The 27,944-nt window shown below is 44.1% G+C and overlaps 1 protein-coding gene across 1 annotated transcript in view; it reads right to left on the reverse strand.

The window, feature by feature from the left end:
• Window positions 1-831: 831 nt before the first annotated feature.
• The window catches only part of LOC144826930 (GTPase IMAP family member 4-like), a 255,429-nt gene continuing 228,316 nt past the window's right edge, over window positions 832-27,944 (reverse strand). Inside the window, exon 3 of the mRNA XM_078685392.1 lies at window positions 832-2,105. Within this exon, the coding sequence (XP_078541518.1) occupies window positions 1,294-2,105 (812 nt within the window). The 3' untranslated portion in view covers window positions 832-1,293. The remainder of the gene's footprint in view (window positions 2,106-27,944) is intronic.

A 27,944-nucleotide genomic window follows, 5' to 3' on the forward strand; every position in this document is an offset into this window, starting at 1 on the left:
GGGGCAGACGGATTTGCATATAGCCAGGTTCTGAGCTGGGATGGGGCAGTGAGATAAATAACGGTGATGGATCAAGCCCTGATCTTTGGACTGGGTAAGAGTGGTCTGCTTAACTCAGACACTCTGTTCATCACCACCCCCTTTTCTAAATCATCCTCAGAAGTCTGCATTGGCTGCCAGTCAAGGAACGGATCAACTTCAAGACCCTGTGCATTGCCCATAGAATTCTGCACAATGAAGGCCCTCCCATCCTCAGGCCTCTTGTGTCTCATCAACATTCAATTAGACAACTCAGATCCAACTCCCTCTCCCTCGCAAAAGTCCCCAGAATTAGTAAGGCCAGAACAGGCGGTCGTCTGTTTTCATACAACGCCCCCAGACTGTGGAATGCCCTCCCACTCTCTCTGAGGCAAGAACAAAACTACCTCAGATTTAGGAAGAGACTGAAGACTCTTCTCTTCCCATGAGCACTCCCCCCATGACTTCCCACCCTCCAGGACTGCGGTCTCTAGCGCCGGGATGCCCTCGGGTAGCTGTGCGCTCTACAAAACTCAAAATCAAATCAAATCAAATCAATCTTTTTTTGTTTTATATTAAGGTTAAATAGCCTTAAAGTTGACTTTCATTTGAAGAGTAAAATCTGGAACACGATCAGGATTCAGGCTTCCAAGGTCAGTACCTGGGACCCGAATGTGGACCCCTTCCTCAGGTTTGGGTTGATTGAAACTGCATTGAGTATGTATTATCACTGCAGGTACTGTCAGTCAGCTGAGCCAGCTGCTACGCATGCGCAATGGGAGTTGCTGGCTACAAACAGGAGTCAGGACAAGGTGAGGACAGAACATGTTTAGTTGTTGCAGACTATTGTAACATCAGATCTTCCAAGGTATTAATACACCCATGAATACTCTGTAGCTGTAGAAACGTATTAATCTAGACATGCACTTTGGCTCGATAATAGTAAGTGAACTAAAAACATTGCATAGTTTGTAAAGAATACATGGGTTTCTCTTGTAAATGTGCCGCTCACAAGTTTAAGATTCACATCTTTTATTTTGATTGTCTGGGTGAGCCCTTGGTCTTCTGAATGAGAGGTCTCAAACCGGAAGTTCACTCCTTCCATTTGAATTTTTTAATTGCATTCCCTGATGAAAAAAAGAATGTAGGTGATGAGCGTGGCAGTGAATATATGTGAGCCAAAGACATTTCGCGGTGAAAATATAAGTGGATGAGCCGGCAGCCTGTGCCCAGGAAGCAGCAGTTTCATTTTCTTTTTTCACTGCTGTATTCAAGTTATTGGAATAGCCCGCTCAATGCTGATGCGATGGCATTTAGCGATGGCAGGTCTCCGTCTCGTTTTAACATTGGCAGAATGAATGCTAGGAAACTCTTCTTGGCCTCTTCGCGGGGGGGCGGCAGCTTTTCATCACTTTGCCCAGATCTCTGCCTTTCCTCCCTGATCTCTTTCTCCCGTGCCTGGATCTCCTCCTCCGCCCTCTGAAACATCTCCGTGGTGTAGTGGGAGCCCCCGTTCTCCTCAATCATCTCCTGGATCTTTGTGATCAGCGCCTCCGCCTGCTTCTCCCGCTCCTCCCATGAAGCCCGTTTGTTGAAGCCCAGGTAGCGCCCCCCGCAGCCCTCGAGCACCTCCCGCAGCTTCGGATCTGCACCTCGGATGTGCTCTTCCAGGGTGACCCCAGCAGCCTGCAGCCCATCCATCCGTGTGAACAGGACCAGCGTGAACCTCGAGGCCTCTTCTCCAAACAGGGTCTGGATGTCCCGGACGGCCTCCGCCTCCTCCGGGGTGAAGCGACCGGCTTCAATCACCAGGACGAAGGCGTGGGGGCCGGGGGCCGACTTTACTACACTCTTAGCGAGCTCTCGAGCCATCTCTGAATTTAGAATCACGGGGTCGAACAGTCCGGGGGTGTCGACGACCACGATCTTTCGACCGTCCCTGTTACAGGTCCCGTCCTTGCATTCAAGTGTGACTGCATTTGAAGACGTTCCGGATTTGAACACTTTCTGCCCCAGGATGCTGTTTCCGGACGCACTTTTCCCCGCTGCCAGCCTCCCGACCAGGACCATCCTCAGCTCAGGAGTCTCTGTGAATACAAGAGAGCAGAGGTCACACACAGGTCACCCAGAGGTCACACAGGCCACACCCAATTCACACAGGTTACATACAGGTCACACACAACTTACAAAGGTCGCACAGAGGTCACACAGGCTACATGCAGGTCACACACAACTTACAAAGGTCACACACAGGTCACACAGGTTACATGCAGGTCACACACAACTTACAAAGGTCACACAGGTAACATACAGGTCACACATAACTCACAGAAGTCACACACACAACTCATACCGGTCACAAAAGTGAGACACAACTCACTCAGGTCACACACAAGTCTCACACACAAGTCTCACACACATATACCACTCAACACAGGTCATACAGGTCAAAGACAGGTCACACACAACTCACACAGATCACACACAGCTCACACAGAGGTCACACACAGCTCACACATGTTACATACAAGTCACACACAACTCACACAGGTCAAACACATCAGACACAACCCACACAGGTCACACACATGTCTCAGACACACAGGTCACAAACAACTCACACAGGCCTCATACAGCTCACAGAGGTCAAACACAGGTCACACATAACTCACACAGAGGTCAATACAGGTTATACACAGCTCACACACAGGTGACGCACAGGTCATACCGGTTATAAAACAAGTTGCACACAGGTCACACCAACTGTGCTTCGAAGGTGCTAAAAAGAGATATTTCCACCTATACTTGTCCTCTAGTACAAAATACACATTTGAAGCACTGAAACTTGGAGCAGCATCAATATAGCCTTCACCCTTTTACATGGAATTTATGCACAGTTATGAATTCACATTTGGCATCATATTTACTGGTATTCTAATAATATAGAAGTGAGAAGTGTGGCTCAGGGGTTAGAGGCGGCAGACCCGGAAGCTGAGATCGGCCCTGGACCAGGGTTCAATTCCCCGCCTCGGCGGGTCTTGGGCTAAAAATTCCACGGACTCGATAATTCTCGCTCCGGTGCCTTCTCGACTCACGGGTTCACACTCTGCGACTCTGGGCAATAGCTTGCTTAATCTCCACTACGGCCCCTCGCGGCGGGATGCCTGGCTTTCACCTTGTGGATACCCTGCCGGGGTTATCTCACAGGGGAATACCAGGACGGGTTCCCTAAGCAAGCGCCGGGAAACCCACTGCGGGTAGCTGTGCGCTATATAAGCTCAAATACATTTACATTTACATTTACATACCATGTATAAAACATTTTAAATACATTAATGGAAAGTAACCATCGAAAACACTAATGCTCATTTGAAAGGCTCACGTGTATTCATTATTTACATTTTACATTGATATTTTGACTGTATTTTCATGAATAGGTCTACATTTTATTCAAATGTTGCATTTATATTTAAGTTAAACCTGCACAGGTATAAATACATATATTCATGTATTCAAATTGCATTGTGGTCACGATCACTTAAATATCTGAAGGCCTTGCATTAAAATGTATTTTGCTTGTAGGTAATTTTCCTTTGCAGATGAGTTCTCATGATCATTAGTAAAAGAAAGGAGTTTGGTTACATACATCTGAGTCCTGAAAGCCTCGTCATACAATAAAAAACCCTACCCAACCCCACCACGTTTACCTGTCCGGACCGCAGCTGTTGGACAATGTTGCAAATGTGACCAGAAGGATTAATTTGATTAGTTCATGAAGATGTGATAGAAAATTTGAGATTTCTTGAAGCTTCAGTGTCTTTTAATACGTGTGTGTATTGTTTAAAGTTAGGCAGACTCTCTTCGCCAGTCAGTGAAACGGATATATTGAACACTTATTCACTATCCTGAAAGACTTCTACTGAAGACTCCACCCCCACCACTGTTACCTGCATGTTCTTGTGTTCACATGGGCTTCTATGGGAATTTACAAGGGCGTATTATCAAGCCCATTATCACCGTTTTATCTGCAGTTTCCTGCTGATAAAACAGCGATAATTTTAACACCGGTTCTTGATAATATGCCCCAAAATCTCTTACAACATCTCAGTTTGCCATTTATAATGGTGTGTTTTTTTTAATTCCTCTGTTGTGCCTATTGCCTGAAACTAACTGTTGATTTGAAATACATTTGCCTAAACTTAAGTTTTAGATGGCCCTAATTGTGGAGTCAAACGTCCTTTATGAATTTGATATGTTATATTATTGTGAACTCCCTTTTGTTTCAGTCTACTTAAATAAGGTTCATTGGATGAAAGACCAACATTCATGCTCCAGCATGCTCTCAACTTCATTACAGCCACACCGCTAACACTGAACATCATCGGTCAGAAATTTCAGGATATTTCGGTCCCGCAAACTCATGCAGCACTGCCACGCCGCTAAATATCACAACACATTTGTCCCTTCTCCTGCAAAATAAAGTTCACAAGAACAGAGTCAGTTAAGTAAATTCACCCAACATGTTTCTGTCCCCCAGGACCTTGCTCTCGGGCTGCCAGGGGCGTAACACAGGCCCCCGCATGCCCTGTGGTGCGGGGGTGGGAGAGCAGCACGTGCCCCCTCAACACTACTCAGGCCTGAGCGCTCCAGTTTAAATCCACAGTGGGGGCCCCTCTGTGTACATTGCAGGGGGTCCCTTAAACTTTAATTATGCCACTGGCCAGAACATCAGAGCCAGAAAGCAACCTCTCCTGTCCCTTTATCCAACCAGAGTCCACAGTTTTGTGCTAAATCTCTGCCCAACTGGAGAACTTCCTACATGTTATTTAGTAAGTGCTGTCTTGTGTTGTAAATGTTTGGTGCAAATTCTACACTACAGCTCCATCATGGACTGCAAGGAAATGTCTCCTCTGACCTAGAGTGTGTTAACTTTGGCAACGTGATCCAAACGAGTCCACAATTTTGTACAAAATGCCTACCCATCTGGAGTACTTCTCACTCATTAATTAATAAGTGCTATCTCATTGGGAAAGTATTTAGTGCACATTCTACGCTATACTGCTGAACCCCACATGGCAGCGTGAACTGCTCTGAGCAGGAGTCACCGATATCAAAGTATTGATATCTTTTGCTCAGATAGGAATTGATGAGCCTTATAGCAGTGTTTTTGACACCTACGTCTTGGAGCCTTTTGATTAAAAAGTTGTTCACGGTGTCAAAGGCCGCCGACAGATCTAACAGAATCAAGGCGGCTTTGGCACCTGTGTCCAGTTTTGCCAGGATCTCCTCTGCTTCCATAATCATCGCAGTCTCTATGCCATGTCCTTGTCGGAAACCATACTGGGAGGAATCTAACAAGTCTGTCGAGTCTGCCATTAGTTGGAAGTTGACATTTTTTTCCAGAACCTAGGCCAAGAAAGGAAATCTTGCTTTTGGTCTGTAATTACTATTTTTGATGGGATCTAGGTTAGGTTTTTTTCAAAAAAGGAATAATTGTCACCATGTTCCATCCATCTGAAAAGACACCTGAGGTGATAATTTCTTTGATGAGTATGCTGAGATGTTCACTGATTATGACCGTGCCATATGAAATATATTGGGTGGACAGGGGTCCGTGGGTGCTTCGGATTTTATTGATTTAATGGTCAGCGAGACTTGCTCTATACTGGGTGGGGAAAGGTAATCTAATACATTGATGGGGCATGGGGTGGTTGTGACGGTAGTGACTACCATGCCGTCGTCCCACTCTGTGAGGGATTCAAAGATGGTTTGCACCTTGTTCTTAAAATTCCCTGCGAGTTAATTGCAGAATGCTACACTAGAGTCCTTTTTTTGTGGTTCCGGATGTTTAACTAGTTTCTTCAGTGTTGTGAATAGTGGTTCGTTGGAGTTGCCTGCCTGCTGGATTTTATCTGAAAGTATTTGCTCTTCTGGTCCAGTATCATTTTTTTATAGGTACTCAATGATTGGGATTATAAAATGTTATTGGCTATTGTGTAGTTATTTCTCCTTTTTAAAAATATATTTTTTAAATGTATTGTTCCCCCGAAGGGAGAGGTCATCAGCACTAACAACACATTTGTATCACAAATCATAAAGTTCAATTTTATACAATATTAGTACTGCAGATTTTAACATTTCACATCTATAAATGTTTATGGATTGCACCCCAGATTAATGTACCAGGTTTAGGTTTTTTGCCCCTTTTAAAGAATACAAACTCCATTCCAGTTCAAAACGATTATATAGTTTGGCACGCCAAAATTCGAATGCGGGAGGTTCCTCTTGTAACCAGTCTGAGGCGATACAAAGGCGGGCAACAGTCATAGCTACAAATAGCAATTATCTGAATTTATATAAAGTGGTTCCCTTTTTCACATTGTCCCCTGTACCTAGTAACATCAACGCTGGGGAAATCTTCACAATAGTCTGTGTAATCCTAGTGAGAACATTTTCGATGTGGGTCACTAGTTGATGCAGTTTATTGCAGTTAAAAAAAATATGAGTACTATCAGCATTATCGGATTTACAACGGAAGCATTTCCCATCGTATTGTGGGCCCCACTTCATCATTCATTCTGGAGTGTAGTATAATCTAAAGACAGTCTTAAAAAACTAGGCCTTCAAGTTGGCAGATAAGAACGCTTCCTTAGACATAACAATTGCATCTTCTATTAATAAATTAGGTTCCCCCAACTGATTTTGCCAATACGTATTACACTTCTGTAGATCATCAGGTCTATAGTCCATTAGTAATGTGTACAAAAACCCTATTTTTTTCCTTGTTCGAACAGCCTCTACTATAGGAATAGTACCAGATCGAATATGCCTTGGATTTACAAAGTCTCTTACTTGTAGATATTTATAGAAGGAAGGCTTGGTCAATTGATATTTTAATGTCAGGCTCTCGTAAGTAGCAATCGACCTGTCTACTTCAAACAGATCCCCAATTTGCGTTATCCCCCTTTGTGTCCATTCTATAGCAACCCGATCCCAGAAGACTGAGGGTAATATTTTCTCTGCATTGAACGGTGTGTAATATGACACTTTCGGTAATTTTATCATTCTAGATACCTTCCGCCATACTACAAAGGCTGTTTCCAGAATCTCATACCTTGTTCTCCTATAGTAATTGCCTTTGAGTTCTTCAAATAGGCTACGTCTGGCTTCGTTTCCTCACAATAAATGGAATATAGATGGTGCTTCTGCCAAATCCTCTACCGATTCTCCAGTTAATAGCAATCGCAATCTTTGTAAAAAGCATACATAAAAATATTTTTAAAAATCAGGGATAGCTCGACCACCTCTATTAACCTGGAGTGTCATTAGTCTCATTGCCTGGCGGGTTTTCCCTGGAAACCATAGAAACCTCGCACATGTAGATTGTAACTGTTGAATGTGATGTGGTGGAATCTCTAAAGGTATTGCTCTAAATAAGTACAAAACTTTTGGTAAAATACTTATCTTGATGATGTTCCCCCTTCCAATAATTGTTAATTGTAAGCGTCCCCACCTATCTAGCGATTTCTTAATATGTTGAGATATGTTGGTCCAATTATTTTCCACAATTTCTTTCATGGAGGTCTTAATTATAATCCCAAGGTACATTACTTTGGTTACAACTCTAGGGTCGGTAATTTGAGTATTACTAGTACATAAGACTTGAGTCTTTGCGGCGTTAAGTTTGTAACCAGATATTAAGCCAAAATATAGGGCCGTTGCTCAATCTCTACTAGCGCCTCAGCTGGATTAACCGTAATTACTGCTACATCATCCGCATAAGCGAATACTTTATGCGGTATATTTTGCACTATAAATGGCTTAATTGAAGGACTATTAGACAGTCTAATTAAGAAAGGATTGATAAATAAGGCAAACAATAGTGTAGAACACGGGCAACCTTGCCTAGTCCCTCTTGTGATTTTAATCACAGCTGATTTACACCCCATTGCTGCGATTCTTGCATTCGGAGCGGAGTATAGCACTTGAATTGCAGTCAAGAAGTTGTCTCCAAATCCTGATTTCCTCATTCCTTCCCATAAATAATGCCATTCTACACGATCAAACGCTTTCTCATCGTCAAGTAATATTAACGCTAATGCGCGATTTTCTGCGTGAGCGATATCAAAGAGTAGAATAACTTTATTTATATGTGTCACAGTACCTCTATTAGGGATAAATCCATGTTGGTTTAAGGAGACTAACGGAGTGATAACTTTAGAGATACGGTAGCTATTATTTTTGAGTATAATTTGCTATCACAATTGAGTAAGGATATCGGGCGATATGAACCCGGCAATTCTGGAGGTTTACCCTTTTTGCCAAACACAACAATAGTGGCGTCATTCCATGATTTTGGAGCTTTACCCTTTTGTACTGTTCTAAATGTGTCCAGCATAATATATTTTAGTTGTTCAAAAAATAGTTTATAAACTTCACCAGGAATATGACCTAGTCCCGCGGCCTTGCCGTTCGCCAAGCTTTTTACCGCCAATTCTAGTTCTTCCAAAGTAAGTGGGCTATCCAACCACTCTTTATCTTTATCGTTTAATTGTATAAAATCCCCCAAATCGAATCTTGGCTCCACTCTGTCAGCTTTTTGTTGTGTGGATAATTCTGCATAGAATTGCTGAAATATATCAAGGATTTTATCTGGTTCCTGTTGTATATTACCCTGTTGATCCTGTAATTTAGGTACAGATCTTGATGTAGATTGCATTTTTAGCCGTAGAGCCAAGGATCTTCCGATTGCCTCACCATATTCATGTAATTGGCGTTTGTACACCAAATACTTTCTTGCATTTTCCTTACTCCACACCCCTGAAATCTTGGCCCGACTTCTAGCCACATTATCCTCAGCTTCTCCTATTTGTCGTTGATGATCAGTTTTTTGAATTTCCTTTATTAAATTCTCCTCTGAAATTTTTAAAGCCATGTATAAATCTTGCATTTCCCCCTTAACTTTTTCTGGAAAAAATTACCATAACTCATCACCTCCCCTCTAAAACAAGCTTTAAGTTTATCACATACTATATCTATACTGACCGACCCCAAATTAAAATTAATAAATTCCCTTATCCATTTTGACATTAAAGTCTTAAATTCTTCATCATGGCATAATTTTCTATCAAAAGTAAAAGTTCTTCCCTCCTGGGCAACTTTCAGATCAGGTATACTAAATACAATGGGTGCGTGATCAGACGTTACTTATGGAAATAGTTCAACTTGTTCAACTTGAGCCATTAATATCGATAAGGGAGCAAAAAAATAGTCTAATCGGGCAAATTTCTTATGTGGCAACGAATAATATGTATAACCTGGTAATGTAGGATTCAAGTTACTCCAGGTGTCTACTAAGCCATGATCTGTTATCAAATTATATAAAGCATTGAATACACGTGGTTTACGTCCCCTGTAACTATTAGGTCCACCTGCAAGTTCTGTATTGTTTAAATTAATATTCATATCCCCACATATTATCAACGGTGTTGCCCAATTAGCTAATTCCATGTTTAAATTTTCGAGCACCTCGGGTTCATCTAGGTTTACCCATAAATTGAGCATAGAGTTATACTGGAAGAATTAATCTTTACCTCTGATACAGCCCATCTGCCCCATTTGTCCGTTAAGGTACGAATTATTGTACATAATCGTGGCTTTGATAATATCATCACTCCTCGAGTAATAGAGGTCTGTTGTGAAGCACAAATTAGCGAATATCCCAGATCTCATACTAATGAGTTATTGCTCCATGCTAAATGTGTCTCCTGAAGACATAAAATATCAGGTCGAATATAGAGAATTTCCGACGCAATTATATTTCTTTTTTTCACATTGTTAAGCCCAGACACATTTAAGGAGCATATTTTAATACTACGCAGCATTGAAATTGTTCTTGACATTCCAGTCTGAGATGCAAAGTTTACTAATTCTCTCAAAACTACTGATACAGGTTAGCTTTAAATCAAACATGACTTCCTTCTTGTGCTATGATTTGTCCCATTCGAGGTTTTTCCCCTTTCTACCCCCACCGTGCTACCATCCCCTTCAAAACCCCACAACTCTGCACAGCCCTCCCCCCTCCCAAACCCTCCCCTTCCCCCCCCTCTTTCCAAGACTTTAGGACTTATAGTCCTGGGATGTGGAGCTTCCCAAGCCCCCAGCCTTGCTCCCACAGGGATAGCAAACGTCCAAACAATACAGTCACCATTAATAAAGAGAGAAAACAAAATCAAATATACTGAGAATCCGGATTAACCGGTTAACTAATTTTGCTCTGTGTGCCTATATAGCACGTAAATATTCCTTTGCAGCTGCCACATTAGTGAAATAACGTGTTTTTTCTTTATGAATCACTTTAAGCTTTTCTGGATTCACTATATAGGCTTGTGTGCCCTTGCTCTGAAATTGTGTGACCATCTGTCATAACTGCCAGCGCGAATCCATTGTATATTTACAAAAATCAGGCGTGGCAAAAAATTCAAAACCTTCCCCTTTCTTTTCCTGTTGTGCCGTGTGCTCATAAATACATCCTCTCTGGCTAAAAAACTGTTCAATGCAACAAGAAAGGGTCTAGGTCAAGTATCAGTAGAGCCCGACCGTAAACAAATGTTAAATGGATATCTATGAGCCCGTTCTTTTTCTCTATCCCAGTCCCATTTCGTTATCCCAGGAAAAGCCTGCTTGAATAGCTCTACAATAAATTTTCGTGAATCCTGTCCCTCTTTTCCTTCTGGGATCTGCATGAGTCTCAAGTTGTTGCGACGGGCGCGATTTTCAAAGTCCGCCATTTTCCATTCTATGTCCTCTTTGTTAGCAATTAATAGCTCTGTAGTAGTCTTCTGTTGAGCAAGTTGATCCTCAATATTAGAGACCCTGGTTTCAGCTTCCACAACTCTTTCCCCAAAGTCAGATTGAGATTTTGCCAACCGCCTTATTGAATTCTGTAATCTGCGACAGGAATTTAGTATTCTTAGACTTTCTTGCTCCGTTTTATCCATATGTGAAAGAATTGTTTGATAGATCGTGTGCAGGGTAATATCATCCTCTTCAGGTGATACTGTTCTACCGTTGTATGCAGCGGACGGTTGATTACTGTCTAGGACTCTGTCCTCCATCTCAATTGTCCTTTTTCGCGGATAGTAGCTGGGCTGTCTTCACCTAAATCAATAGAATCCTCTAATTCACACTCACTATCATCAACCATACGCATCTGTTTTGAATATTGTGCAGTTAAATTGTCTCAGGATGAAACTGAGCATTCTGAAAGGGAATAAAAATCCCCTGACTCACCATCAGTTGTGAGCAGTTGTTCCAATATAGGTTGTGCTGGCTGACTATGTACAGCATTTTGTAGATTACCAGTGTTACCAGTGTTAGAAGCTGAAACAGCTGCTGTGTTACTTGTGGCAAGCATTTCGTGTAGTATAGTGGCTTTCTCTGATGAAACCGCTGCGTTTCTACCCTCCAGTCCCAATCCAATCTCCGTCACAGTCACAGTCTCAATGTTACTCTCGAGTACTTCCGCCGTGATATCAGAATGCACATTAGAATCCGCGTTATACGCTCTAGTCAATTCAACATTTTCAGAATTATCAGCATTAGCATTGGCATCAGATTGAGCATTAGACAAAACCTTAGTCTTGGCTTGAATGCATGCTGAAGCAGAATCTACTTTCCCTTTTCGCTTCTCCTCAGCTGCATTAAAAAGTGCAGGTAGCGTTCTGTCTTCTGTAATGTTTTTAGTCTTACCAGCTTCATTTTTCTTCTTGACGGCTCCGGCAGTCTGTCTGGATTTATTTCCTTCATCCACTCCTTTTCCCAAACCGGCACCAGATGTCTCCAGCACCCGTTTTCCACGTGTTCCCTTAGGAGCCATTCTTCGGTCCCCAAGCTTGCTGGTAGCTGCTCGTACTCCGTCTACAATGCTGTTCAGACTCCGAAAACCACCAGCAGCTGCGTCGGTCACCGCCCACCAAGCGCAGCGGTATCGAGTCGATAGCAGACGGATAACCACAAGAACGCCCAGCATCAGGGAGTCGATTCTCCCGTTTCTCTCGCTGCTGATGAAACACAGTGAAAGTGAACCGTAAGGACTTCTATACTTTTATCCTTAAGGTATTAATATAGTTCTCAGCATCCGTCGAATGATCAATCCAGTTAGTTTTCCTCCGTCGAGCACTGCCTGAATGCGGCGCATAGAACTCCTGAAAAGCGTGTTCTCTCTGTGATCACCCTGTGGAGAGGCTGGATAGGTCAGCTTACGCGTCCACTCGCGCGGGCGCCATCTTGCCTCTACTAGTGTAGTTATTTCTCCAGCGTCTCTCGGCTCTTCTGCAAATCTGTTTCTGTTTGCCTAGGTAATCACAGAATCAGGGCTTGGATTTCTTCATGTGTTTGCTAGTTCAGTGAAGAGTTGATCCAGTTGATGAAACTGCCTGTTGCTAGGTTTGCCTCAGGTTTTCAAATTAAATTTGGAGGCTGTGAAAGTGTATATGCTCTCCCCTATTTTAGTGGGAACCTTGCACCAGCCCAAACAACCCTTATTGATGATATGTTAAAGACAACTTTTATAGAAAGCTATCCTAGTGGTAGCTGTGGAGAGCAGCCTTCAGGCTAAGTCTTGAAGGAATGTAAAGCAGCTTATTTTACCAGTCTATAATCTCGTGAATGACCAAATATAAGGAGAACCACAACAGGTATATATAGAAAATATATGTATTTATTCTAAACACATCACACTAGTCTCTTTATGAGGCTAGAGCGAAAAATACACACAGTGAACCTATTAGCACACAGTAAATTAGCACAATATACTTTGAGCCCAAGGAGCGCTCCGAACCATATATTAAGAAAGTGGTATAAGAACCACAACTTGACTAGGCACAAGGCCAAGAGCCTGTAGAAGCGCTGTGGACACCAGGAACCACCCAAGGTAGTGACACAGGGGACCCACAGGGACACTTAGAGGGGGACTTTGAGCAAACCCCTTGAGACTTCAGGGGTTCTAGAGACAACATCCACAGGAGCACCAGAGTACTCGAGTTACCACACCCAAGGAAGCCGGGTGCAAACCTGTCTTTTGGTGTCGGAAATCGTCGTCGTTTCCGTTGCCGATCTGCTTCAAAGTGCTGCTGCTGTCGAAGAGGAAAGTGGCCAGGTGCATCCAAGTCTGGATCGAAGCTGAGAAGAACCTGAAAGCAGAGGGGACAGAGTCTAGGTCGCTAGCTAGTGACCAGGGGCACGATAGACTAATGCCCACCTCAGCCATGAAGACCAGGAGGTGTCGATGACCAGGATCTGGAATTTAGCAGTCCGATGAAGGATGTCGAGTGCTGCGGTGTCGGTGCCCAGATTAGATCCAACAAGCCTTGGCAACAGCAACCCACACAGAAAGCAGAGAAAGGCTTGCAGATCAGCAAGGTCTGAGGGACTCACCACATGGTGGAGAGTCAGGGCACGTCTGGAGCAACAGAGGAAGCCCAAGGAAAATAAGAGTTGCATTCAGAGGGGCTCACCGGTCAAAGGACCAAGGACTATGAGGGAGCCTCGATCGGAAATGTAAGAAGTGGGCTCACGGGACACTCGTAGAGTGTAGGACCACAATCTTCAGTGCTAATGGTGGTCAGGGCTTCGGCTACAAGAAACCCACAGCACATCTTCAACAGATGTCGAGAAGTCAATGCACTAGCAAATGTGCAGGGTGTCCAGAAGTTCTGGTTCCATGTCGCTTTTGAGGGCTATGGGTCTCAGATTTTCTAGGGCCTTATGTCGGCATCCAAGAAGTCTTGAAATACTCTTCCTGGGCTGCAGGTACTTCGGAGTTCATCGGGTGCTTCGGAGATAGAGACTGGCCAATGCTTTGTTGGTGCCTGCCAAGCAGTCACTCCTGACCCCAAGGGAGATTTCTTCAGTCCTCTAGTCTTTAGTAGAGCGTCGAAGTTCAAGAATTGAGGTACTGAGTTTTTCAGAACCGGTACTGATCCGGTAACCCAGCGGTGTCAGGGGCAACACCCAAAGACCTCGAGTACTTTCCTGATTCAGACCACAGAAACACGAGTCTTCTAGGTGAAGTCAAAGATCGAATTTATTGGCTGCAACCAAGTAACAAGCGTCCTAGAAGTACAACAACACAGTGTGTATATTCTCAGGAGACTGCTCAACATTACAGAGCCAGGCTTCTCTTTTTATACTAAATATTAAGCTGCAGGCAAACATTCCTAGATTTACAGTAGGCTATTCACATATTTTCACTACAAAGAAAAAGTCATGATGACAAGTCCACATTTCAGTTCGTCCAGTCCGTGATGAATTACCCGGCAAGGCCCAACATTTTCATCAGATATCGGTGTACCCCCAATAAAACCGGGCTCCTCCTCATCATAAAGCAAAAGAAGAGAAAAGAGCAGGGACAGGTGTGAGCAAGATTTGGGTGGGGTGTGTGTGCGATGGGAACAGTTTATGGCCTGTTGTGCTTTGATGCTATCTCGTTCGGCCACTGGGAGAGGAACTGACCAAACAGGTTTGGCTCGGGGCAATGGTTCCAGCTTGCCCAGGTCACAGAAAAGTCAATTAAGGTGTATGTGTCCTTTGATATCGAATTCAGCTGTAGTTACAAGCCTATGTGAAGGGCAACTCACAAAATGGCCGCCAAGCGTAAAATGGAACCCAAGGGCTCAAAAACGAAAATGACGATTTCGAGGTGAAATCGTTACTCGATTATGACGCAAATGCTTGTGCATAGTGTACTAGCCATTATCGGTCTTTTGATATAAAAATCGTCATGCTACGACAAAGTTTGTTGCACGAGTCCAGAATTTTTCAGAACTACAGAATTCAGTTGCAGAGTTTCATCCAGGAATATCTAAAGTCCTGTTGCCAGGCGTTCCTTACTTATACCTAAGAAAGGGGTTTGACGAACTCTAGGGAACCACCTATGGGAGGCTTTGGAAAGAGGGTTTGCTACACCCATTTCCTTTTACCAGTATCGCGCCAGAGCAGGGGCTGGTAGCCCCTGCAATCGGTTTGAACTGAACTATGCACAGGGACTCCAAATGTGCCTCCAGTGCAGATATCAAAGCACTCTCAGAGTGCACCCACCCAGCCCCAAAAAACTAAAGCCTTTCTGGAAGGTGGTTACACCACTACATGAGTGCACCAGGCAGTCTGACTTGGAGTCAGAGAGAACATGTTTCTGTACTGATCGAGCACCTGTCTACCGGCTTGTTGCTGGGCAGTGAGGCTGCCAGCCAAGGCTTCACCATCAACTGACCCATCATCAGAGTTCTGTGAGAGCAGGTTGGGGAGTGGCTCACTCTCTTCCTCCTGTCCCTCATCAGTAGCCATGAGCAAGCCCATGTCTGCCCGGTCAACAGATGGTTTCAGTCTGTTGACATGAAGCACCCTATGGGGGCTCCTGGGAGTTCCAAGGTCTACCAGATAGGTAACCTCTCCCTTCTCTTCAACAATTGTATGGGGGCAACTCCACTTGTCCTGGAGAGCTACTGAGGCCACAGGCTCCAACACCCACATTTTCTGCCCTGGATGGTAAACAGTTAGCACAGCCTGTTGGTCATGCCAGGCCTTTTGAAATTCCTGGCTAGCCTCAAGATTTTTGGTTGCCTTTATCATATAGTCTGCCATCCTGGAGCGGATACCAAGTACATAGTCAACTATAACCTGTTTAGGGGGTTTGAGAGGTAACTTCCATCCATCCTTCACCAGCAACAAGGGACCTCTTACAGGATGCCCACACATAAGTTCAAAAGGGCTGTAACCAACCCCCTTCAGAGGAACCTCTCAGTATGCAAACATAAGGCAAGGCAGTAGGATGTCCCATCTACACCTAAGCTTTTCTGGGAGACCCTTGATCATGCGCTTTAAGGTTTTGTTGAACTTTCCAACTAAACCGTTGCATTGCGGGTGATAGGGTGTAGTGACTTTGTCATTAAATCCACTCTCCTTCCACATTGCAGTCAAGTAACTAGACATAATGTTAGTACCTCTGTCTGAAACTACCTCCTTAGGGAAGCCTAATCTTGAGAATACTCCAAAGAAGGGGAATGGCTTCTGGGTACCTGGTGGCAGGGCCCACCACCACCAGGATACATCTGTGGCCAGAGGCTGTCTGAGGAACCATGGCACCAACTATATCAATCCCAACTCTCTCAAAGGGAACCCCCACCACAGGAAGTGGCATCAGGGGGGGAGTTGTTGCACCACCTGCCATACCACTGGCTAGACAGGTGACACAGGGGCAAACAAACTCCTTGGTGTCTTCAGACATGTGGTGCCAATAAAAGTGAAGGACAAGTCTTGTTTTGGCCCAGGTAACCTGCTAAGGGAATATCATGGGCTAATGTTAATAGAAATCCTAAGCTTCAGAGGTATAACCAACCTCCTGGCTGCACCAGTCTTGGGGTCTCTATTCTCTGAGTATAGGAGTCCATCATCCCAATAGATCCTATGGGTACTACTAGCATTCCCAGCAGTCTGAGGGGTTCATGAGAGGATAGCTCAGCTGCTACTGGCTCAGATCTGCCCTGGAAGGGTACGTTGTCCACAAGAACTCCACCCGATCAGGCTCAAGCTCATCTGGGACAGTTTCTTCAGGACTAGGATCTTCTCCCTCAAGAGACTGATCTGTATTCTGAGTTAGGGGGGAAGGCACTGCCTTTACCCTACTACTCCTCATCTTGGAAGGCACCTGGTCCATTCTTCCAGAATCCAGGGCCTGTTCAGTTCTTGGCATTTTGGCCTGTGACTCTAAATCATTGCCAAGCAAGCATTCAACAGGGAGGTCTACACTTACCACAACCTTTTTGAGGCCAGTTACCCCTCCCCAGGAGAAATTAACAACTGCCAGGGCATGGTCAGTCCTAAAATTGCTAGCATAGGTCACTTGGTAACTTTCACCAAGTATGATCTGCTCAGGAGCCACAAGGTCTTATGTCACCATTGTGACACTTTCCCCTGTGTCCCTGAATGCCAAAGCCTCTTTCCCATTAATCAAAGGCTGCTGTCTGTACTTGCCCAGATTACTGGGACTGACAAAGGAAGACATATATATGTCTCCATCACAGATCAGTACAGCCTGAGTTGGAGCTCTGACTAGGCCAGAGTCCATCTCAGAACCCAGGGTTAACCCTACTACACCCTTATTCTGAGTACCACCACTTGGAGCTGAACGAGGGGGAACAGTTGCCTTAGGGGCAATGGTGGCTGGAGTTGAGTCTTTGGACTTATTACTATCACTATTCCAATAGGTTTTCTGTTTACAGATTTTACACCATGGTTTTGTTTGCCCTTTTTTCTTTGCTTAATTGGGACTCCCCACCAGACGTAGATTTTTAGGGACCTTGAGAAGACTTCTGGTCTTTACCCTTTTCCCCACCCTTGTCAGAGTTCTTTGAATCTTGCTTCTTTGGGTGACCACCTTAGTTCTGAACCTTCTGCTTCACCCTTGTTCTGACCCATTTGTCTGCCTTCTTTCCCAATTCTTGGGGAGAGGTCAGATCAGAGTCCACCAGGTACTGATGCAAGAGCTGATTTTGAAAATTATTAAGGATCTGCGCCCTCATAATTAAGTTGTACAATCCTTTGAAATCACACACCTACTGCGATTAACCAGCCCTCCAGAGCCTTAGTAGCAAAATCTACAAAGTCAACCCAGTCTTGAGTCTGTGCCTTTTGGTATCTCTGAACTGTATTCTAAACTATTCAGTGATAAGGCCAAACCCTTCAATCAGTGCACTCTTCAAGATGTGGTAAACATCGGCATCCTCTTTTCTAACAGTGAGGAGCGAGTTTCTACATTTGTCTACAAAGGAGAGACACAAGATTGCTGCCCACTGCTCCAGGGGGACCCTCTGAATTTTACAGGCCCTTTCCAGTGCAGTAATCCATTTGTGGATATAAGCTGTAAGCTAAGCGCGGTGATTGGCAGCCTAATTGTGCAGCTCCGCTGCCAGGGTCCTTTGCAGCAGGCTTTCTTCGCACAATGACTGGATCCACCTAATCCCTCACCAGTTCCAGGTTCCAGCATTCCTACAGAGCCAATACGTGAGCAGTGCTACTGCTTTCCAGGTGTTCCAGTGTCTTTTTTCCTCATTCAAGATCACCGAGGAACAAGCTTTCCCTGCCGCCTTCCATCAAAATGGCTGCCAGCTCACCGCAACATCGGTGACCGAGATGGGGGCTGAAACGTTCTACAAGTAAGCTTCCCCGGAGAGCTCCGCACTCCATCTGCGGTCCGTTGAGCAGCGCTTTCCCTCCCAACTTGAAAAGAAAGATGAAAGACTGTGCATTTTCGGAGGTTCTCTACCGCTTCTATTATTGGCATGCCTGACCTGAAAATGGCGCCCGTATGCGACTCTTTATATGTAGTTTGAGAGGACCTGAACAAACGTAGTCTGGTTTTCTACCTGCGGGCCGGAATACATTTGCCATTATATATGCGCCCAATGGAAAGGAGTTTATTGTATAGTGGGACTAAGTGGCTTCCATAGTTTTGCTGAATCTTTACTGGGCTCTGCCTGACCTCAAAATTATGCCCACTCACGAGACAACCTGATCGGTGCTCCTGCTCACATCTTTACATCTCATGTTGTAATTTAACAGCGATTAAGTTGAGCGTTAGCAAAAGACATCTTAGTTTTGGCCGTTATCTTGACATTTGGCGGCATCCATTTTGGATTCATGACAGCCATTTTGTCTGCCACACGCTACCTCGTGTTGACCATGTGCGTTGTCCTACCTTTCTGCTCATGGCCTTTGAATCTGCCCAGCAACAGGCTATTATTAGCGTCCCCTTATTTTGCCGCTGACCGTTAGGGTCCGCATCTGTTAATGGTTAGTCCTAGATTGGAATGTGTTAGCTGAGACCCCAAAACTGTTAGCTCCTCCCACTGATCGATTGTGCTTCTCGATATTGCCTTGTATGGACATAAAATGTGCTCTTATACTTTGTTTGTACTGCCTTCTTTTGAGCCCCTGTGTGGGTATAAATAAACCATGCGTTCAGTAGCCCTTTCTGCTACTTCTCGCAGTACCAAAGGGTACTGGTTGAATTATAGCACCACCTCATGAGGTGTAATGAACGTTATGTTTTATATTTCCAGTTTCCGTGCCAACTTTTTCCTTTGGAGTCTGAGGACTTTGTGCACAGAAGGGCGAACCCCTTGCACTAGCGGGTCTGGCTGAGGCCTGCACGACAAATTGGCGCCTGGCACGTGGGGCTCATCGACGACTCGGATGCCCGAAGGATTGGTTGTGACGAAGGTTCGGAACCTCGGTGAGGACGCGATCGCTACCAGAGGAGACCCGAGTCTTGGCACCCGAGGCGGTTCTTCCCTTCTTTCCGATCCGACCATCCAGGCGGCGCCGGTCCTCGACTGGGATCTCTTCTGTTGGTCTGCCGTGCAGTGACTGTTTGTTTGAATTTAGAACTTGGCAGTTGGAACCAGACACCAACAGGCGTTTTGCGGCGCCTGTTGTAGGTTTTGGATTTTGGATGCCCTTGTATGGTAAGGTAGTTTTAGGAACGCTTACTGTGGCATATTTGTATTTGGGAATAGACTTGTCTACTTTGGTACTTGTATTTGTATTTGCATGTGGGAAATATATGTGTTGCAACTCATATAGGCAGGCTATGCGAGGATTTTTCCTCCACTTTTTTTTGGTTTGAACGGCGCAACGTACTAAGAGAGTACCTTAAGCGCTACTTTACGTATAATAGTGTATATTTTGCACTATTTTTGGCATGCCTGTTTTTAGCGCACTTCGAAGGTTGTGCTGCTTTTGTAAGGGTACCAGTTTACAACTTGAGGAATCGCAGCCGGCTCCCCCAGAGGGGACGCCTAATAGAGACATGTATATAAAGTTTGGTCGTTCTGCCATAATGTACAGCACGTTGTGGCATAAATATACCAAAAAGGATCCTGAGTTACGTTGGCCACTGCATGGGTCATTTGATGCGCGAAAGGTTGAGTATGTGGAACGATGTTTGTTTGAGCGACGTCTAGACGTGATATGTTTGAAAGTTTGCAAATGTGGGAGAAAGAAGTACGACATCAAGAGAAGCGTGAGCAAGCGTTGATTGAAAAAGAACAGCGAAAGACTGTGTATGAGAAAGCGCTTGAGTTGAGAAAGAAAGAAGCGAATGAATTACAGGAGCGAGAGGAAAAAGAACGTAGGTTGCAGATATCTGGCCAATATTCTGTCCGTCAGCCTCTCTATCCTGTCCTTATTAAACCACAAGATGATTTTTTGTTATTAGATCGACCTCCACCTCCGTATGCCGTTCCGTCCGCTCCGTCTGGAGACGACGAGGACTCTGGTTCAGATCAACAGAAAGCGCGGGACACCCGATCCATGTTGTCTGCCGAGCGTGCGTCCCAAATCAGAGAAGCTGCTCGTAAAGCATTACGTAGCACTGATCCTGCTTCCAATCTTTTTGCTATTATGAAGGATTGGTCAGAAAAGGAGCAGATATATTTCACTGCGACATTTGCTGATGAAGTTGTAGAAATGTTTCGAAAACATTCCTCAGTATTAGAACCTGATGACATAGCAAATGATCGTAAACAGCTACGTGATAGTTCTTTTGTTTTTTCCCCAGGTATAAGACGTGATTAGACGACTGGTTAAAATACGAAATGAGGCGTCCCATCTGAAGGAGCAGAAAAAGATTGCGGGCAGCGTTCCACAGTCCAATCCACCCGGAGAGTCGCAGTCTCCTATCTTCGTAACAGATAAGATAATATCAGTTGCAATGAGACCGATGTGGGAAGCCGCGCCCTTGTATGTTCCTCCTAAAGGAACGGGTGATAGTGATGATAAAAATTCTGTTGATGCCAAGGGATATTTTATTTATAATTGGGTGTACACTCCTTAGAGCAGATGTAATGGTGCTTAAAACAGCATTGCCTGATCCGTGTAAAAATCCAGCCTCCTTTTATGAGGAAGTCGAAGGCGCTTTAAATTCCTGTACTATGACCTTATGTGATATAGATTTGTTTTTCGGTCTAATTTTACCCCCAGACATGTGGAGGACTGTTCGAAAAATTGATGACCGTGTTACTTTTGGTGCTGAATGGAAAGATTTGGAACAATTAGATGCGGACAGAGAGCCCGCCCAAAAACCGCATCGGTTAATATTAGCTCTTACTGTAGCCTTTTTGACTAAACTTAAAACGATTATTCCCCCTAAAAAGATTGATTGGATTGTTTTAGCATCCTGTAAACAAAAGGTAGATGAATCGGTTTCGGATTTCTTTACACGCTTTGAGGAAGCTTTTCATGATTTTAGCGGCCAGTCTTTAACAGATGATAACGGCAGGCACTTGTTTGTCGACAAATATGTTACGAATCTGTTACCAGGGATAGCCAGCCATTTAAAAGCTAGCGAAAGTTCTTGGACTACATCCTCTCCGGCCTCTGTTTTAACGATGGCTCAATATTATGAGCGCCAAGAAGCAGAGGCGAAGGGGAATGAGGACAATAAATCTAAAGAGTTAAAAACGAAAGTTATGTTGGCTCAGGTTTATGGTCCGCCTTCTAGAGGTTACGATAGGGGCCCTGATGGAAACTATGATAGAGGTGGACGAGCATCTTTCAATACTACTTACACTCATATGAATTTATCTATCAATCAATGTGCAATAAGCAGCTTGGCCATTGGATGCGTAATTGCCCATTATTGCGTCCACAGCAGGATGCCCGTGGGCGGGGCCAAGGGAGAAATGGTTCAGGACCCTCGGAGCCTCGGGGAAATGTGAATGATCGTGCCCGATCTAACATAAATGTACGCCCACAGTATAGACAGAACACTTTCGATAGACAAAATCAATATCAAATGTACGATTATGTTCAGCCTGATCTTTACGATTCAGCTCATGCATAGAATTGCCTAGGATGGGGTAAGGAATCAGTTGAAGTTCCGGTAGATCAGACGGGTCCCTATGTCACAGTACATGTTTTGGGTTCTACGGATCGGTTTCTGGTTGATACAGGAGCTAATGGAGCGCTCTGTCTAAGCAATTGGTTCCGAGGGCTCCCCTGTCTGGCATGACTATTACTTCGATAGGTTTCGATGGAACACCTTCCATTAGCCCATTGTCACAACCACTCCCATTTTTTGTTGATACATTCAGTGCTCCATGTCCGTTCTTGCTTTCCCCTAATACACCAGATAATATTGTGGGCCTTGATATGCTGAAGTACTTTAGAGCCACAATACGATGTTCTCCTGAAGGGGTACGAGTCATTTTAAATGATAATTATTCTGAATTTGATAGAATTTGTCTTGTTAAGGAAGACTTCGCATTAGCCTCACTTCCTGAATCTCTGTGGGCTACCTCAGACACTGATGTGGGTCAGATGGTCATTCCTCCGGTTCAGATTAGTGTCAAGGAGGGAGCTGTGTTACCTCGTTTGCCACAATACAGGATTTCACAGGAGGGAGAAGAAGCACTCATACGAATTGTGCATGATTTGATCCGAGTTGAGGTTGTTGAGGAAGTTCCATACAATGTTTGCAATAGTCCGATTCTCCCGATTTTGAAAAGAGATACTGACACACGAGTTTACAGATTCATTATTGATTTGAGGGAGGTGAACAAGATTGTCGTACCACAGTATCCTGTGGTTTCCGACATCACAACACTCCTTACTTTTGGTTCCTCCGACTGCCACTACATTTTCTGTGATAGACTTGAAGAAGCTTTCTTTTCGATCCCTATTCATCCTGACAGCCGATATTTGTTTGGTTTCACTTTGAATAATAGATCGTACCGATTTTGGAGAGTTCCTCAAGGCTATACTGAGAGTCCGAGTATTTACAGTCAAGCATTAAAAAGGGAACTTGATTCTTTTGTATTGCCCGAGGGTGTGGCTCTCATACAATATGTCGATGACATCTTGTTGGCAGCCGACACCCCAGAACAGTGTGAAAAATGTGCTCTATCTTTGCTTTCTTTTCTTGCTTCGCATCATCATAAAGTGTCTAGAAAGAAGTTGCAATATTGTAGACCAAAGGTAACCTACTTAGGTCACCTTTTGTCTAAGGAGGGGCGTGCATTGACATCAGATCGCATACAAACAATTTTAGATACGCCAGTTCCCACCTCACAGAAAGGAGTATGTGCATTCCTGGGACTTACTTCCTTTTGTAGACAGTGGATTTTGGGATTTTCACACATTGTTAAGACTTTGTTAGCACTTTTGACGAAAGATACTCCAGTACCCCTTCGATGGACAGAGGAATGTGAAATGCTTTTCAACAGTTATGACGAGCTCTTTGTTCAGCACCAGTGTTAGGTACACCAGATTACACAAAGCTTTTCACACTTTACGTACACGAGAAAGATGGATGTGCATTGTCAGTGTTGGTTCAGTTACACTGTGATAAGCAACGTCCGTGTGCATAATTCTCAGTAGTTCTTGATCCCGTTGCTAGAGCATTACTTAGGTGCTTTCGCTCAGCTGCAGCAACGGCTGTGTCAATTCGACAGAGTGAGGGAATAGTTTTGTCACACAAATTGTTAGTGCTAGTACCACATGCTGTTGATGCCCTTTTGAATCAGACAAAGACGCAGCACTTAACTAGCGCTTGTCTCACAGGATACAAACTGACATTGCTAGCCCCCCACATTACATTGAAGAGATGTGCAACTTTGAATCCAGACACTTTGTTGCCATATCTGGTGACCCAGCCTCAGTCACAAGAAACGCATGATTGTATTTTTCTGACTGAGCAACAGACAAAGGGTCGCATTGATTTACAGGATACGCCCCTTCCAGATGTGGATGGTGAATTGTGGGTTGATGGGTCTTGCTTGAAGCATGAAGCTACCAGATGGTACGACTTCAGCCACATATGCAATTACCACGCTTGAGACAGTAGTGGAGACAGCTCGCATACCACAGAAATCGGCTCAAGCAGCTGAATTGATAGCTTTGACGCGAGCATGTGAGCTCAGTGCTGGTTTGTGTGTGAACATTTACACAGATAGCCGCTATGCTTTTGGAGTAGCGCATGATTTCGTCCTACTCTGAAAGGAAAGAGGCTTTCTTACATCTCACGGAATACAGATAATGCATGGAGAATTAGTGCATAATCTCTTGACTGCATTGACATATCCGAAGAAAGTAGCCGAAGTGCAGTGCACACAAGAAAGTAACAGATAAAATTGGACAGGGAAATGCCTTTGTAGACCACGTGGCACGTGAAACTGCGATGCAGAGAAACACTACTTCCATGTATGTAGTGAAGTCACAAGCTGAAAGATGGCACGATGCTAGGCAGGAAGTACGAGATATACAGAAGACAGCTTCTGACAAGGAACGTGAGCAGTGGCCTAAAGAAGGAGAGTTAGATGATGAAGGTTGTTGGAGAAACAAGCAGATGGACCGATGGAAGCTGCCTATAGCTTTCGTACAACCTATGGTTCAGATGGCACATGGGCTAGCACATGTTGGAGCTTCCGCAATAGCAAGAATGCTTACGCAAGTCTGGGAGCATCCAGAAATTGCTAGCACAGCTAAGAGAGTAGTACAGTCTTGCTTGATTTGTTTGCAATACAATCCTGGAAAAGGGACACGAGTTCCATCTGGAGGTTTTGTCACACCAACTGAACCTTTTAAAGTCCTGCAAATGGACTACATTCAGCTTGAGCGGTGTAATAATTTAAAGTATGTTCTAGTGGTGGTTTGTGCCTTCAGTAAATGGATTGAGGCATTTCCCACAAAAGATAATACTGCTATTACTACTGCTAAGGTGCTATTGAAGGAGTTCTTCCCGAGATTTGGTGTTTGCAGACTCCTATGGAATGATAACGGACCTCATTTTGTTGGGGAAGTTATCAAGTATGTTATGAAGGGATTAGGAATCAAGCATACATTTCATGCTGTGTCCATTCACAATCAGCAGGATTGGTGGAAAGGTATAACGCTACTCTGAAGCTGAAAATCACGAAAATCCAAGATTCCACGAATTTGACTTGGCCAGATGCGTTGCCATTGGCATTGTTGTCCATCAGATCAGTACCACATTCTAGGACGGGTCTCACCCCATACGAGGTGGTATTCGGACGACCAATGAACATTTGGGGAGTGCCGAAACCGAGTTCTGTGTATGATGTGCCTTGTGTTTTGATGAATGACTATTTGGAACAATTAACTGACAGTCTGGTTTCCATTCATCAACAGGTTCGAGAAGCGCTCCCCTATAAATCCCAAGGTGAGGGCCATGAACTCCGTCCTTGTGACTTTGTTATGGTGAAAGTCTTCGAGAGGTCAAGCAGCCTGGATCCGAGGTGGCGTGGATCGGAACAAGTACTCCTCGCCACAAGAACGGCAGTTCGAGTTACCAACAAGAAGTACTCATAGCACCCACTGCCGGAAGGTATTGTTGACCTTGGTGGAACCTGCTGTGCTGACCGATCATCGAGACATCCTGACTACGGAAAAAGGCCCTGCTGTATCACCTAACGGATCTTCGGAGTTCTACCCGGACCAGACGACTCCTGGAGCAGCGCGATAACATTTAAGATCGAGAAAGTGATTTATAGTTTATTTTTTCTTTTGCAAGACTGGTTGAGCAACCGCTCTGGGTAGTGGAAACGGAATGCCAATATGACAAGGGAGGGGGATCAGCCCTGCGTAGTGTAGTGGCACCTGTCTTGATCTGTGGTGAAGAAACCAACGTCTACCCATGGTAAAGAGCTCATTGACTATTTTTGTTTTTCTATCTTTAGTTTGAAGATTTGACTTTGTGACTATGATTACTAAGAAAAAGATTTTAGGAGTGTTAGGTTTTTTTGTTGTTTTGACAATTATAGCAGTGATTACTTGGTCTGTTGAAATGATGACTCCTGCTCGTGAGTTTTTTGTGGTTCCTACTACTCCAATTCCGGAAGAGCATCAGCATTTCACGCTTCCATATCATGAGTATAAGCATCGAGAGTCCTATTTGAATAATACATTTGTTCAGATGCTCCACCACACTCACAAAGCAACTAACACTACAAATTGCTGGATATGTGGTATGCTTCCAGCTCATCAGAAGATAGGTGGAACACCGTTTATTCCACTTCCTTTTTCGCATAATGGTTCTTGTCGAGCCTGGTACACTCTTCTCTTTTCGAACAGAAAACCTGCAGTAGGTGGACTTCTCTTCCATCTGAATAAAGAGGGTTACCCAGATGAACATGGGTATCCCCAAGCAAATGGAACTATATGGGAATGGGAAGAATACCAATCGGACAATGCTTCTACGCCTTATGATTTCACCCACACTAGAGACTCTACCATAAGCAATGAATCTGTAATTACTGTTACACGGACGAAAGCAGACCTTTGTGTACAAAGTACTGGACGAATTCCAGTTGGAACTAGTGATTGTGTTGTTGTATTAAATATTGATGGAATGAATGAGAGCACCTTCATGGCTTCACATAACACATATCTAGTATGTGGAAGTCATGGATATCACAGACTGCCTGTAGGGTGGTCTGGCACATGTTATGTTTCTTTCGTATTGCCCCCTGTTTTCCTAGCACCTGCTTCATATCACCGGGATTTTAAATTGTTCAGAAACATTTCTATGAAACGTTATAAACGAACAATACAGATTGATGACGTAGATCAGACAGACACTAGTCTGCAGCAATATGTTGATTTTAATTTAGACTTGTTTCCTTTCGTGGGTGCTGCATTAAATAGTAGGAAAATAGGACTAGAGTTGTGGAGGCTGTCACTAATGAAACTGCTGTAGCCCTAGGAAACATTACAAAGGAGTTCTAAGTTGCTAGAATTGTAACTCTTCAGCACCGGATGGTTCTAGACATTATGTTAGCAGATAGAGGAGGTGCATGTTAAATCATCGGAAGTAGTTGTTGTGTTTTTATCCCCGACAACTCGCCTTCTGTACATGAAGCAATTCTTAAACTGCATAAAATTGCTGCCGATATTCATGTCAAAAATGGCACCTGGACTTTTGCTGGATGGTTTTGGACTCTAGTTTCTGCCTGGGGTTGGAAATTATTGACTATTCTATGTATTGCAATTGCAGTGATGTTCACCTGCTGTATGTGTATCCACTGTGGCCCAATGCTATGTTCTATGTGCATAACTGCTTGTATACCATCTAAAAGAAGTGCCATGAAAGTACAACAAACATTGGATAAAGAAGTGACGAATATAATGTGCATAGATATACAAGACAAATGCACAGATTACCCTAAAAGAGCGTATGTCTTTAGCGAACGCTAAAAGGGTTGTCTGTTGTAATTAAACAGCGATTAAGTTGAGCGTTAGCATAAGACATCTTAGTTTTGGCCGTTATCTTGAAATTTGGCGGCATCCATTTTGGATTCACGGCAGCCATTTTGTCTGCCACACGCTACCTCGTGTTGACCATGTGCGTTGTCCTACCTTTCTGCTCATGGCCTTTGAATCTGCTCAGCAACAGGCTATTATTAGCGTCCCCTTGTTTTGCCGCTGACCGTTAGGGTCCGCATCTGTTAATGGTTAGTCCTAGAATGGAATGTGTTATCTGAGACCCCAAAACTGTAAGCTGCTCCCACTGATCGATTGTGCTTCTCGATATTGCCTTGCATGGACATAAAATGTGCTCTTACGCTTTGTACCGCCTTCTTTTGAGCCCCTGTGTGGGTATAAATAAACCATGCATTCAGTAGCCCTTTGTGTTACTTCTCGCAGTACCAAAGGGTACTGGTTGCATTATAGCACCACCTCATGAGGTGTAATAAATGTTATGTTTTGTATTTCCAGTTTCCGTGCCACCTTTTTCCTTTGGAGTCTGAGGACTTTGTGCACAGAAGGGCGAACCCCTTGCTCTAGCGGGTCTGGCTGAGGCCTGCACGACACTCAGGGCAAAAAAAAATGGTGCTCTCCTTGCAATCACA

The sequence above is a fragment of the Lissotriton helveticus genome, chromosome 4_1, assembly GCF_964261635.1.
Source record: "Lissotriton helveticus chromosome 4_1, aLisHel1.1, whole genome shotgun sequence".
Taxonomy (NCBI): domain Eukaryota; kingdom Metazoa; phylum Chordata; class Amphibia; order Caudata; family Salamandridae; genus Lissotriton; species Lissotriton helveticus.